We start from the raw sequence: 13,830 nt of genomic DNA on the forward strand, positions 1-13,830 counted from the left end.
TTTCCGAATGCTCAGGGGGGGATTTTCCCAAACAGCCTGTCAGTCTAACCCTAGATACTTGTCTTCTACCGACTGTTTACGTCACTATAATGTGGATTTTTAGCATCAGTTTATTGTATATCGTGGTTTAACAACACTTATGTCAGTAGTCAAAATAAATTTATATTTGTTTCATTGTTGTTAAAAAATGGTGCCACATTTGTTGGGTAAGTTGAGTACGTAGGTTGAAAAACCTGCTAAGTTACATCAGCGAAGACCTCCTGTCGCTGCTCGTCAATCTGGGAGGGGTCAAAGGTCATTTCCAAACGGGTTGGAGTCCATCGTTCTGCATCATGATTGTTTGAGAGGGCTGCAGCAGAAAGTCTCTTTAAAAACAACATGGCAGCATGACTTGGGTTTGGAAGGTTTTATCTAATGGAACCAGAAGACCATGGTCTGAGGTCATGGTCCTCAGCTGGAAAAGGGTGGATTGCTCTCTTCGGGTCGAGGGTGAGGTTCTGCCTCGAGTGGAGGAGTTCAAGTATCTCAGGGTTTTGTTCATGTGTGAGGGAAGAGTGGAGAGTGAGATTGACAGATGGACTGGTGCAGCGCCTGCAGTATTGTGGACTCTGTACCGGTCCATCGTGATGAAGAGAGCTGAACCATAAGGCAAAGCTCTCTGTTTACTGGTCGGTCTACGTTCCTACCCTCACCTATGGTCACGAACTCTGGGTAGTGACAGAACGAATGAGATCGTGTATACAGACGGTCGAAATGAGTTTCCTCTGCAGGGTAGCTGGACTCTCCCTTAGAGATAGGGTGAGAAGTTCAGTTATCAGGAGAGACTCGGAGTAGAACCGCTGCTCCTCCACATCGAGAAGAACCAGTTGAGGTAATTCAGGCATCTGGTAAGGATGCTACCTTGGCGCCTCGGTGCTTCGGGCATGTCCGACTGGGAGGAGGCCCCGGGAAGACCCTGGAAACGCTGGAGAGACTACATCTCTCTGTTGGCCTGGGAACACCTTAGAGTCCTCCCAGAAGAGCTGGAAGAGGTGCTGTGGAAAGAGATGTCTGGGCCTCCCTGCTCAAGCTGCTGCCCCACGACCCGACTTCAGAACAAGTGGAAAATGATGCATGAATGGATGGATGCATGGATGGATGGATGGATGGATGGATGGATGGATGGATGGATGGATGGATGGATGGATGGATGCATGGATGGATGGATGGATGGATGGATGGATGGATGGATGGATGGAACCACAAAACTTCTGGGGTAAAAAATGAAGAAGTTTACCCAGAATGCACAGCAGCAAACGCCTCAGACCAATTTTTAGGCACGGTGGCAGAATGCTGGTGATGTGGGCTTGTTTCGCAGACCTGGAGATCCTGCAGTTATCGAGTCCATCGCCAACTCTTTTATACAAATTCTTACAAATCACATCCTTAAGAGTATTTCCCAGGACACGTCTGTTTTCGAGGCAGACTGTTTACTTCATGACAAATCGTCATATTACACATAAATGATCAGAGATGGTACGGTTTATATTTCAGACTTTTGTTTCGTCTTCACCGTGTTCCTCTCATTGCTAATTTTGAGCTTTTAGAAGCTGCAGATTTTATCATTATCAAAGTAAATGACAATAATAACGAGTACGAAGCTACATCCTGCAGTTTACACAACAGGAATGTGGCTCGATAACGAATCTCCAGCTGCCTTGGACTATTCCCTCACCCCCCCAACATCCCTCTTCCCGTTCTCTCACTCCGACTTCCTCACCTGTCAGAGGTGGAATGTTGCTGGCGGGTCCAGTCCTCCAGGGTCCGGCTCTTGACAGATGTAACGATGCTCCGTCAAAACGTTTACCAGCTCCCGTTCAGGAGAACCAGACGGCAGCTGCAGCAGCTCAGAGGTGAGGGACAAGATGCACGGGGAACCGGATCAGCCCCCGGCTGGATTTGTGTAAGAACTGGGCCGGTTTTATCACGTTGAGCTTCACATTTTCTTTCTGACCCGTTCTGTTGTAGATTAGCAGCTGTGTTTGGGATCATTGTCCTGTTGGACCCAGTGGGACAGTTTGACTCCAGAACCCTTTGGTCTGCAGAGGAGTTCATGGTCCACTCAGTGCAAGGAGCCCAAACCAGCAGTCCTCCACCACCATGCTGACAGCTGGGTGGAAGTGCTGATGCTGCCATGTTGTTTTTAGAGAGAGGAGGCCATGACCTTTGACCTGCTCAGTCTCATCTTACAAAACAACAAATAAGAAAAAGTTGGTTCACCATCTTTTAGGACATTTACGAGCACTGTTTGAAGCTAGCAGAGGATTCACCAAAGTTCATGCTCAATAATCCAGGTAAAAATCCAACAATGTTCAGTCAGGTCATCTGGATAGTTTCTTTTTTTTGCTGAGATGATTCGTCCTCCTTCGTCCAAAGGACTTCTTCAGTCTGAGGAAACATCCCACAAACCGCTTACTCCCAGAATGGACAAGAAGCAGTTTGCTGGTGATGAGATGTCCTCCGGGGCCTGCCCTCTCCTACATCAACTTCTCTAAGGCAGCCATGCCAAAGTGGTTCAAAACACCAAAGTTCATGCTCAATAATCCAGGTATAAATCCAACAATGTTCAGTCAGGTCATCTGGACGGTTTTACTGAGACGTTTCATCTTTCATCCAAAGGACTTCTTCAATCTGAGTGTGGGATTCAGTTTGGTTTGGTGGCTCCTCAGACTGAAGAAGTCCTTTGAATGACGAATGAAACATCTCAGAAAAAAACAACAACATCCAGATGACTGAACATTGCTAGCAGAGGATTGTTTATGGATCGTTAAAGAACCTTCAAAAGCCTCACTTTTTATAATTTTCCTGATCATTGCACAGTCTGACCTTCAGGATGTATCTGCTGGGCAGACTGCCAGCTGTCTTACATGTTTCCTGTTTGTTTGCTTATTGTGAGATAAACAACAAGCTGCAATATTTGGGTTTTATTCAATAGATTTTTTATTTTATGACCTGGTGGACTTCTAATTTTGTCCTCTGAATACAAATAAAACATTTTTAGTCTGTGTTCATTAATGTTAACAAAGTCACGGATCCAAAAATGGATATTTGTGCTTGTATGCAGACAGTAGTTGTTGTTTAATCCTGCCCAGTTTCAGTTTGACCCAGATTCTTTGGTTTGCAGATCTTTCATCCTGTTTTTGTCCTCTGCCACCAGCAGACAGAGATGTGGATCCACTCAGCCCCTGCAGCCGGGCCCGATCTCCGTGGCAGATCTCCAGCTCTCAGTGGGAAAGGAAGTGGCTCTCAGTGGCGGAGCTTCATTCGCCCTCTGCTGGGCGGAAGCCAGGCCTCAATGAGGCCATCGGGCGAGCAGGTGGTGCTGTCAGAGCGCACCACGGTGCACAGCCTCTCATTAGACTGCAGCTCGCTCAACATCCCATCTCAGGAAAAAAGCAAAGTCAGGAGAAAAGTGCTGAGTGTGATGAAACCGGCTGAGCTGCTGGAGCCAGAGTTTTTATTTCATGCAAAACTGACTCCAGCAGAGTAATAAATGTTTAATTCTCTAAAAATCTTCATTAAATTAAAGTTTATTTTAGACATGTAGGTCCACTACTTTAGTAATTACTTGTTTCTGCTTAAACCAGAAGGATTTAGTGAAGGGAATTTAATTAAATTTTTAGAAACTCATTAAAGCACTCGCTTTAAATGTCAATGTGCAGACAAAATATTTGCCATTTTTAATGTTAGTCACACGTTTGATTAATCTTTCAGGATTAAAGCACGTTAAAACATTAATTCTCAATTTAAAGTAATCGCATAAACTCATTTCTTAAAGCTTTTAGAAGTTCTGACCCAAAGTAAAGATGGAAATAAAAGTTGTGGCAGTAAGGAATGTTTTATTTAGCTGCTCTCTCTTTGTTTTTGTGCAAGAAATCATAAAGAAACAAATTATTTTCATTTGTTTTCCCACAAAATTTGACTCAGTCAGGCCTGAAAAATGAATGGCACAACAAAAGGCACTTTATTTTATTTTAATAAGTGTTTTGTTTATCCTAATAGTAATAAATCAACAGTTTACTGCTTCTTGTTTGAACGAACGTTACAAGCTTTAGTGAGTTAAGACAAAAATTCAGCTATAAACTAATAAATAAAGTTTATTTTCTGACATGCTATAGATAAATGCTTGGTCTAATCTGCTAATTTGTTAATGGATAATCTAACAATGAATTAAGACTTTTTTCTTTTTTTTAACTACTGATTCATATGAATCCACCTTTCTGCTTTTTATTTCCCTGGAGAGAAAAATGTATTAAAACAAACCATAAAGGCTCAAAATTTAACTTAAGAAGTTCATTCATTCAACCTTTATTTCTACAGGTTAATCCCATTGAGCCTCGAGGACTCATTTACAAGAGAGACCTGATTTCAACAAAGAATGATGACAACAATGGACAACAGCGACAACAATAGACAGTTATAAAAAGTCATAGTCCAGTTTGTTTGTTTTTTACTAATAGGATGGCTAAAAGGAAAAGGTAACAAAAAAACAGCTAGATTATAAGGTGAATGTAGAAAACTAAAAACAGGAACATGTCAGCATTGGTCCCTGCCAGGAGTCCAACAGATTCTTAAAGTCACTTAGAGAGGTCAAGGTCTTCAAATGTTTTTGTAAGATGTTCCAGGAGCGTAGTAGGAGAAGGTCCTTTTGCCTAGTTCAGTTCTCATTGAGGGAACACTGCAGGTAATGATGTCCTGAGAGCGCACGCTGTAGCTGCACTCACGCAGAGACATGTAGGAGGAGATGTATGAAGGCAGCAGACCAAGAAGTGATTTAAAGATGAAAATGTACCAGTGAGAGAGTCTGCGTGAAGTTAATGATGTCCAGTTAACCAGTGAACACAGGGTGCAGTGGTGGGTACGATAATCACAGCCAGTTATGAATCTTAGTGCACCATGATAGACAGCATCCAACATCTGCAGGGTGCTTGTAGGAGCGTTCATGTAAATAATGTCACCGTAATCAATTGAGGGAAGGAAAGTCACAGATACAAGGCGTTTTCTAGCATTCAGGGTTAGACAGGATCTGTTTCTGAAAAAGAAACCCAGTTTAACTTTCAGTTTCTTTACCAAGTTTTCCACATGGAGCTTAAAAGAGAGATGTGAGTCGACCAAGATACCCAAATATTTATTTATTTAGGAATTGACAAACTCAATGGGGGCACCATTTGAGGATAAAATCGGAGGAAGAACTGCTGGGACCAACTTCCTATTTGAAAAAAGCATCCCTTTGGTTTTGTCGGCATTTAGGACAAGTTTGAGGCGGAACAAGTCTGTCTGGATGTTGTTGAATGCAGATTTCAAAAGCTGGAAAGCCTTAGCAACAGTTGTAGCTCAACAATAAACAACTGTGTCATCAGCATAGAAATGTATGGATGCATTAGGGATATTTTTACCTAGATTACGTATGTAGATTGTAAAGAGGGTTGGTCCTAAGACTGAGCCTTGTGGTACACCATAGTTGACTGTTAAATAACTGGAAAAAGTACCATTATGTTGAACACATTGCCTCCAGTCTGAGAGATAGTTAGAGAACCAACCAATGGTGTGATCTGAGAAACAAATTTGAGAGTTTATGACACAAGATGTTCTGATCCACAGTGTCAAAAGCTTCAGACAGGAACCTTCAGTGAAGCAGTGGTTGTGCTGTGTTGTTTCCTGAAACCAGATTGATGTGGAGGTAAGATGTTAAGTGAGTCCAGGTAATTTTTGATTTGAGAGTTTATCAGTTTTTCTAGAACCTTGGCTAAAATGCAGAGTTTAGAGATTGGTCGATAGTTGTTCAGTGAGGTGGGGTCACCTCCCTTCAGCAAAGGAAGAACAAAGGCTGTTTTCCAAGTGTCTGGGATGGAGTTTTGTCTTATGGAGAGATTGAAGATGTGGGTCACAGGGACTGTGATGATATGAGCAGCCAGCCTTAAGAAATAAGGTGGAAGTTCATCTGGACCTGCAAATTTTTTAGGATCAAGATCTTTTAACAGTTTATTAACCTCAATAACTGAGAATGGAGAAAAAGAAAAGGTGTGATTAACTGAGGATTGACTTGTAGGAGGGATTTGATTTGTAGAAGTTTGGTTATTAAGTGAAGTGGCTGATTTTCCATTAGTAACTGTGTCAAATAAAGAACTGGAAGCAACAAAATGTTTGTTGAAACAGTTCAGGATCTCGTGCTTATTTGACACAGAAACAGATTTAATGAGAAGTTGTGATGGGAGGTCAGAGGATTGTGGGGTGCCTGAGAGATTTGATGGTTTGTCAGAATCTGTTGGGGTCATTTAGATTTTTGGAGGTCTGAGATAAGAAATAGTTGTGTTTTGCTGCTTTGATGGCAGTTGTACATTTATTCCTCATAAGACTAATAATAATAACTAAGAAATACTTTGAATGAAATCCCACTTTATGCATGTTTTACTAAATTACAAGTCAGAAATGGGATTATTTCTTTAAAATGTCTCCTTAAAGTTAATTAAATACAAGAAAAAACTGAAAAACTCAGATTTATTTGAGGTGAACGCTGGAAACACAAACAAGTCAGTGAAGAAGCTACAGTCTTTATTAGTTGAAACAACAGATATACAGTTGCTGTATTGTCTTCTTTCGTGCTACATCGTGGTTTTTTAGCGCCACACACCACCGTCGGCTTAGATAGTCGACTGACGGAAACAAAAGCAAACAGTTCAAACATATCAAAATCAGTTTTTACATCTTTTGTAGCAACCAACTCTTTGCATTGGTGTGCCGTAGTGCAAACCGTGTTTGTATCTCAACATTCGTGCGCCTCGACAGGCCGCTGCGTTCTTTGTGCCTTCGGTTCGAGTCCTTCAGTCCAACGAGGGGAGCTTAAATAAATTCAAGTGTTTTCGGGCTGTGTTTGTGTTTTGGGCATTAAAGGTACTCATCATCACAAATCTGAAACCAAACTTACAAACAGTTATCCTGAACAAAACGGGGACATTGGATGGAGTTTGTTGTGGTTGTTTTACAGATTTATTGGCACGTCTTTCTGAAATGCGGGTATGCACTCGATGTAAACAAAGCTCCGGACGTGCAGCCCGCGCGGCTCGTTGTAGCTTTGACCAAAATTAACACAAAGTTTTGCGCTTATAATCCCAACATGAACGCTGGTTTTTAATACAATTGCACAATTAGTTCAACTTCTTGGCATTTTTTTTTATTAAATCCATCAAAAAAATAAACGTTTTTAACAAATGTGACATTACAAGTCATGAAAATGAGGCATTCTGGACAAAACTGGGAGATTTTTCAGATTCTACCGTGGATAAAATGTGCCTTTATTAGAGGATTTTCAGTTCTTATCTAAAAAAGTGGAATAATTTGTTGAGGTGAAAATATATGTTTTATAAGTGAGATAGAAGATTAAAGAGAAAGATTTGCACCAGTCAGTTTTCACATTTCATTAACTGGTGTTGATTTTCCTCTCTTCGTTAGCGTTTTCTCTGTAAAAACACATGAAAAAGGTGTAAAATTGCCAAAAAATGTCAGCAAATCTTTAATCTTGTTATGTATTAAACTTGTATCTCTGTATGAGGTTTTCATATCAAACCTAGTGAGTTGTGATAAACTTTGTTTCAACCTTCGAGCACGTTTTGTGGCTCTGAACTTTTATTTTGATAGGAAAACGAACAGTAAGTTGTAAAAGCTGTAATGAAATCAAACTATCGTATGTTAACCCTCGATAAGAGCAGAACGTTGGGGGCTTTAGCTCGTGATTGTTGCGATGAGAACCTTTAAAGGAAGGTTGGAGCGCGGTTCTTCACCGTGGAAGAACTTTAGGACGTTAGTCACTCGTTCTGAGCGAAACGCGTATTCGATGGACGTTATTGGATCGGTTCTGCCGTGGTGGACCTCACTCCTGAGAGTCGGATCAACGTCTTCTTTCTTTCTGAGTTCCGGTTCCTCTCTGGAAACAAACTCGCAGGATGATTATGAAACGTAGCAAAGCGGCGTGTTAGTTTGTAGCTCGGCAGCGTGTTGCTTTAAATGGAAAGACAAAGTTAGGAAGGAGACAGTTTAAAACATTTTTCAGTCTATAGTCGCTCTGAAGTCCATCGTGAGTGTTTCGTGTTCCTGCGCCCATCAGTCTGAAGGAAGATGGTGGAGCCACAGGAAGCCAAAGTGCCACCCTGCATGAAGATCGTGCTTCTATTGCACCGTGGTCTGCAGGAAAGCACTGGAACTGGTGGATCGGTTGGGTCAGGTAGTCTTTTGCGGGGCTGGGGACATGGTCTTCGTCCTTCCCGCTCTCTCTTTGGGGTCTCGACTCAAGCGCATCCACAGCGGTCCACCACCATGGAGGGGATCTTGCTGTAGATGATCTGCGCATTCTGGTCAAAGTAGAGTATGTTGATGGAGGACATCTTGGTGGAAGTGCAGCAGGGGCCTATGGTCCCTTTGGGTTTGGCTTTGTTCACCAGGTGGGTGTGGGGGTACATCTGCAGGTGCATGTCCTCGCACTCCCCGGAGCAGTAGTTGGCCTTGTAGCGTTTCGGGGCAATAACCCAGCCAAAGCCCAAGTCCTCGAAGTCCACCGTGAGCGGGTAGCGGCAGCACCGGGTCTCCGGAGAGTTCTCGTCACAGTCCAGACCCGGGTCTCTCCGGACTCTCTTGGGGCCCTGGGAGAGCTTTACCTCCATGAACGGTTGCTGAAAGGACAGAAGACATGTGAACGCTTGGAGATCACCTGTTAGTGTTCTTTTTTTTTTAACATTTCAAGTTGTTTTTGCGTCTTAATGATTTATTTGAACCGTTTCTTCTTCAGGGATTCTACAAAAAAAAAAAAACACTTCAAGGTTTTTTTTTTTTAAACACATTTGAGTTTATTGTAGATTTTCTCTGAGCCACACATGCTCAAATATATCCATACACCTCCTTTGATACTTGTTTTTCAGCGAATATCACCTGGACCTGAGGCTTTTTATCTCCATCAGCAAGGTTCTCTGCAAATGTTCAGTCATGTCGAGGCATCAGGCCGATCGTTCCAGAAGTGTAATGTCAACCTGAACGATCCAATCAGAATCCAGTTTTGTCCTGTTGGTCCCAACTGCGTCCAGGTTTCAACCGCCCAGCTGCTGACTTGAGGTGAAGTTGAAGAACTTTGAGGTAGTCCTCCTCGCCTTGTTGCACAGCATGATGCTCCCACCACCATGCCTGACAGCTGGTTCAGTGTTCTCAGGTCTGAAAGACTCAACTCCTCCAAACGTCCTCGTCTTTGTGTTCATACAGCTCAGTCTTTGTCTCATCTAACCTGTCTCCAGAAGACATATGTCATGTCCATGTGGACAGCTGCAGATTTTAGTCCAGCTTGAAGGTTCGGAAGCTTCTTTTTTGGGTCCTCTCGGTCTGTGGACTGGGACACTGGTGGACTGGGACACTGGTGGACAAAGACACCAGTGTTCCAGCAGGTTCCAGTTTGTGGCAGTCTTCAGTCTTGGTGGTTCCATCTGAGGAGGACAGTTTGGGTCTTCCAGACTTTGACACATTATTAACTTTAATTAATGGACAGATATTTAAACTTCTTAGAATGTGAAGTTTTGTCCATCTTGTTTAAATCTAAAGTTCTCCTCAGATCTTCACGGAGTGCCTTGGACTTTAATGAGTACTGTCAAACAAATCCTGTTTTATTCTGCCAAAGAGAGACCAGCTGCAGTCAGTCATGATCACTAACAGCAAATACTTGGACTTGTTGAGTCTAAAGACCTTGAGAACCTTCGGTATGATTTTCAAAAGGTTTAGGTAAATGTATGGATATATTTGACCCTGTGTGGTTGATGAAAAAATAAAACGACAATAAACTTGTTTCCTTTGATAATTCCACCCTTAAAAAGTTTTAAATAAATCAATAAAAGCCATGAATGGCATCAAAATATTCACAGAAACATTCCAACGCTTTGTTCTTCAGAGAAATCAAATCATCTGATGGTCGGTTTGCTGATGGCAACATGCGCACGCGCCTCTGCGCACGCAATTACTCTGAAATTCGCACACAACACTCTGAGGAATGTGGGCAAACTTTTATGTAATCAGGTAAGGAGATTTGGGCTAAATGTTGGCAGGTGTCCTTGTTGATGAACACCTCCCAAAGCTTTTCAGCTCGTGACCCCTCCATCCTGCAGCTCCACCACCCGCGGATTCTGCAAAGCCTCCAACTTTTGCAAGTTGTTGGTGCTGCAGCTTCTGCGCTGAAATGTTGCTAAAATGTGACTCACCAGACCCTCCTCTCCGGGCTCGGCGGAGGTCACGGCCAAATCGTTCCCCCTCGAGTCGAAAGCCTTGATCTCGATGCCCCAGTTGGTCTCGGGCTGCCGCAGCCACACGGCCACAACCTGCTTCACGTCTATTCTCCTCCAGGAGCTCACCCCGGCAGTCACGTCGATCTTCAGGGACCGGATCCGTATGTGCCTAGTCCCGTCCGCGACCGGACTCAGGCGGGAGATCTGCAGGAACACGGTGGTCGCCTCGTCCGCGGGGCGCAGCTGGAACCAGAGCTGCGCGCCGACGATCCGGTTGGCTTGCACCTTGTTACTGAAAGAGAAGAAGCAGCACTTCGGCTGCCCGTCCAGCTGGACCGAGGACTTTGCTGCAGAGACACGGAGCACAGAGGGCAAGATTATTTTAGAAGTCCGCTGTTTGAATAAATACAAAGTTCAAGTTTCCGACCTTTACACTGTTTTTAGATTTATATATTCATTAAAAAATAAAGCCCTATTTATGAGGCCAAATTAAAACCCATTTATTTGCACATTTTGTACATAAAACCACATTTTACGCACAGAGCGCGCTAATTAAAATATTTTTTCTGCACATGCTGTGCAGAAAAATACATCTTATGTGCAAACTAAAACGTATCCTTGTGCATTTTATGCATATTACCACATTTTACGCACAGAATGCGCAAAGAAACAGGCTTCAGTTAGTGCAAATGAAGGTTGTGGTTTGTGCTTTCTGTGCGTAAAACCACATTTTACGCACAGAAAGCACAAAGACAAAAATGTACTTCAATCCAAAAACAGTCTCACGTTCAGTGGCCATTATCATGACGGTCTCGGTGGTCGCGTGCTCGTCATCCTCCTCCAGAACCACGTCCCCGTTGTCGTCCCCCAGCACATCGTACTGGTCCAGCAGCTGCTGCAGAGGCGGCGCTTTGGGCAGCAGCTGCTTCACCACCTCCCGGCTGATGTTCGGAGCCTCCCTCATGCGCAGCTTGCTCAGAATCTGGGACTTGATGGCGTTCAGCCGCATGGTTTTGATCTGCTGCCGGACCTCGCATGTGGCGCACTGCTCCGTGTCCGCGGGGCTCGTGGCGCAGGGCTGCTGGTGCGTCTCGTGCTCGCTCAGAACAGCTGGAGCCAAAGCGGTGAGCAGGCAGAGGCAGAGCGCAGTCTGAGCCACGGGCATCGTCTCACAGCTCGGTTCGGGTTTTAGGAGAAGAGTAAACGTCCTCTGACGAGCCTCGGAACAGTCTGTTGGATCTACGAGCCTCAGTGATCCGCGTCATGCCTCATCAGCGCGCGTACGTTTTTATACTCCAGCTTTAACCTGGGCGCGTGGCGTCAGAGAGCAGGATTGGCTGAAAGGAACGAGGAGTTTTGACTGCTGCGCACGGGCAGAAAGAAGCACGTTTGTTTGTTTGTTGTGTCAGTGCTTGAGTGAACCTGCTTATTTTGCTTCTAACAAATCTTCTGCACTGTTCTTTTAGCTGTTCTGATGTACAAATCTTTAGCTCATTCATCTGATGAAAGCTGTGACTTTTGTTTTCTTTAATTAATCTTCAATGTAATTTAAAAACGATATTTTTAAACTTTCATCGAATTAATAAAGATAACGTTTGTGCTAACCTTACCCTTTAGCTACTGTTTTGCTACTTTTATTTTAAATATGGTTTGTCTTACCATTTTTTAAAGCTTTTACTGTACTACTCGTAGCTTTTAGCTGCTGTTCTTGTTCATTTTAGCTTTAGGCTAATCTGCTATTAAATTCAAATTTACCTGCAGTTTTTCTCAACTTGGCTTTTAGCTACTGTTTTACTAATCTAAGCTTTTATCTTTTTTGTGCTACGTTTAGGTTTTAGCTGTTTTGCTATTTTTAAATTGTAGCTATGGTTTTGATAAACTTAGCTTTTAACTACTGCTGTGCTAATCTTAGCTTTTAGCTACTGTTATATTTTATTTTAGCTTTAAGCTACTGTTTTGCTACTTTTAAATCCTAGCTCCAGCTTTGTTTAACCTAGCTTTTAGCTATTTTCAGCCTTTAGTTTTGCTACTTTCGAATTTTAGCTTTGGCTTTGCTTAACTTAGCTTTTAGCTACTGTTAAGCTAACCTTAGCTTTTAGTTACTGTTATGCTAATCTTAGCCTTTAGCTACTGTTTAAATAATTTTACATTTAAGCTACTGTTTTGCTAAGTTTCCTTTGAGCTTCAACTTTTCCTAATTTAGCTTTAAGCTATTTTGTGCTAGTTTTAGCTACTGTTTTGCTACTTATATTGTAGTTATGGTTTTGTTACATTTATCTTTTAGCTTTATGTGCTCATGTTAGCTTTTAAGTAGGATACTGTTTTTGTTATTTTAGCTTTTAGCTATTTTGCTTACTTAACTTAGCTTTTAGCTACTGCTGTGCTTTGTTTTATTTTCTGTTCTACTAGTTTTACCTCACAAATTGACATAATAGTTTCATCTTATTTAACAAACTTCAGCTGTCAGTGTTCGGCTGAATATGAGCAGAACACTTAAATGTTTTTGGTAATTTGAATCTGGTGAACTTCAGATGTTCGATCAGTTCAAAACATTTCGAATCAAAGAAACTTGAAAAATAAATAATCTGATTAATCTCAAATCAACAGGGTAAATTATAAACTTTCTTAGCTTTTTGTCAAACACGATTTAAGGTTCAATGTGACTTTACTGTCATTTGCATCACATGTGGTACATGAGGTGGAACAAAATTGTGTGCTCAAGGTCCCAGTTACTCCCAAAAATAGCAAAAAAATATAAAAAAGAAACAGTTTACAAGCATCTAAGATATCAAGGTCAAGGTCAAAGTGTCTTTATTGTCATTCACACCACATGTGGTACATGTGGTGGAACGAAACTATGTACACAGGGTCCCAGTTACTTCCAACAAAAATACAAATTGTAAAGAAAAACAGTATTAAGATCTAAGATATGAACTAAGAAATACACTAAACTAAGAATACGCTAAGCGCAAATAGTACAAAACAATGCGCCAAACAACAGCAGCACAAACATGAGTCCGTGTCAGCAGATGAGGACGAATGAACACAGCAGCATGACATAAATCAGCAGCATGAGATCAGCAACATGGATAGTCAGCAGCACATATCAACAACCAAGTGGCATTACAGTGATTTTTTCACAGTGATTATCCTGAGGGATTCGTGAACAGCCTCAGGGAGGAAGCTGTTCCTCAGCCTAGTGGTTCGCTCCTCAACCTCCTTCCTGAGGGGAGCGGGGCAAAAAGTGTGTGTGCTGGGTGAGTGGGGTCCTTCATGATGCAGGCGGTTCTCTTCCTGTATCTGGAGGTGTAGATGTCTGTGATGGTGGGAGACTGACTCCAACAGACTTCTGTGCAGCCTTCACCACTCTCTGCAAAGCTTTTCTTTCTGCAGCTGTGCAGCCTCCATGCCACACGTTTATGCTGGAACACAGGATGCTCTCCACTGCACACCTGTAGAAGGAGGTGAGGACTGAGCTTCCCAGACCAGCTCGTCTCAGCCGTCTGAGGAAGTAGAGTCTCTGATGAGCTTTCTTGATCAG

At 42.6% G+C, this 13,830-nt stretch overlaps 1 protein-coding gene across 1 annotated transcript; it reads right to left on the reverse strand.

The window, feature by feature from the left end:
* Positions 1 to 8,321: 8,321 nt before the first annotated feature.
* Positions 8,322 to 11,466, reverse strand: mstnb (myostatin b). Its single transcript, XM_037686279.1, has 3 exons — positions 11,076 to 11,466; positions 10,266 to 10,636; positions 8,322 to 8,702 (listed from the first exon to the last, which is right to left on the reverse strand). The coding sequence occupies exons 1-3, from the start codon at positions 11,452 to 11,454 to the stop codon at positions 8,322 to 8,324; spliced, it is 1,131 nt and encodes a 376-aa protein (XP_037542207.1). The 5' UTR covers positions 11,455 to 11,466.
* Between the last annotated feature and the right edge of the window lie 2,364 nt (positions 11,467 to 13,830).

Source organism: Nematolebias whitei, chromosome 13, assembly GCF_014905685.2.
Source record: "Nematolebias whitei isolate Nwh7 chromosome 13, NemWhi1, whole genome shotgun sequence".
Classification (NCBI taxonomy): Eukaryota; Metazoa; Chordata; class Actinopteri; order Cyprinodontiformes; family Rivulidae; genus Nematolebias; species Nematolebias whitei.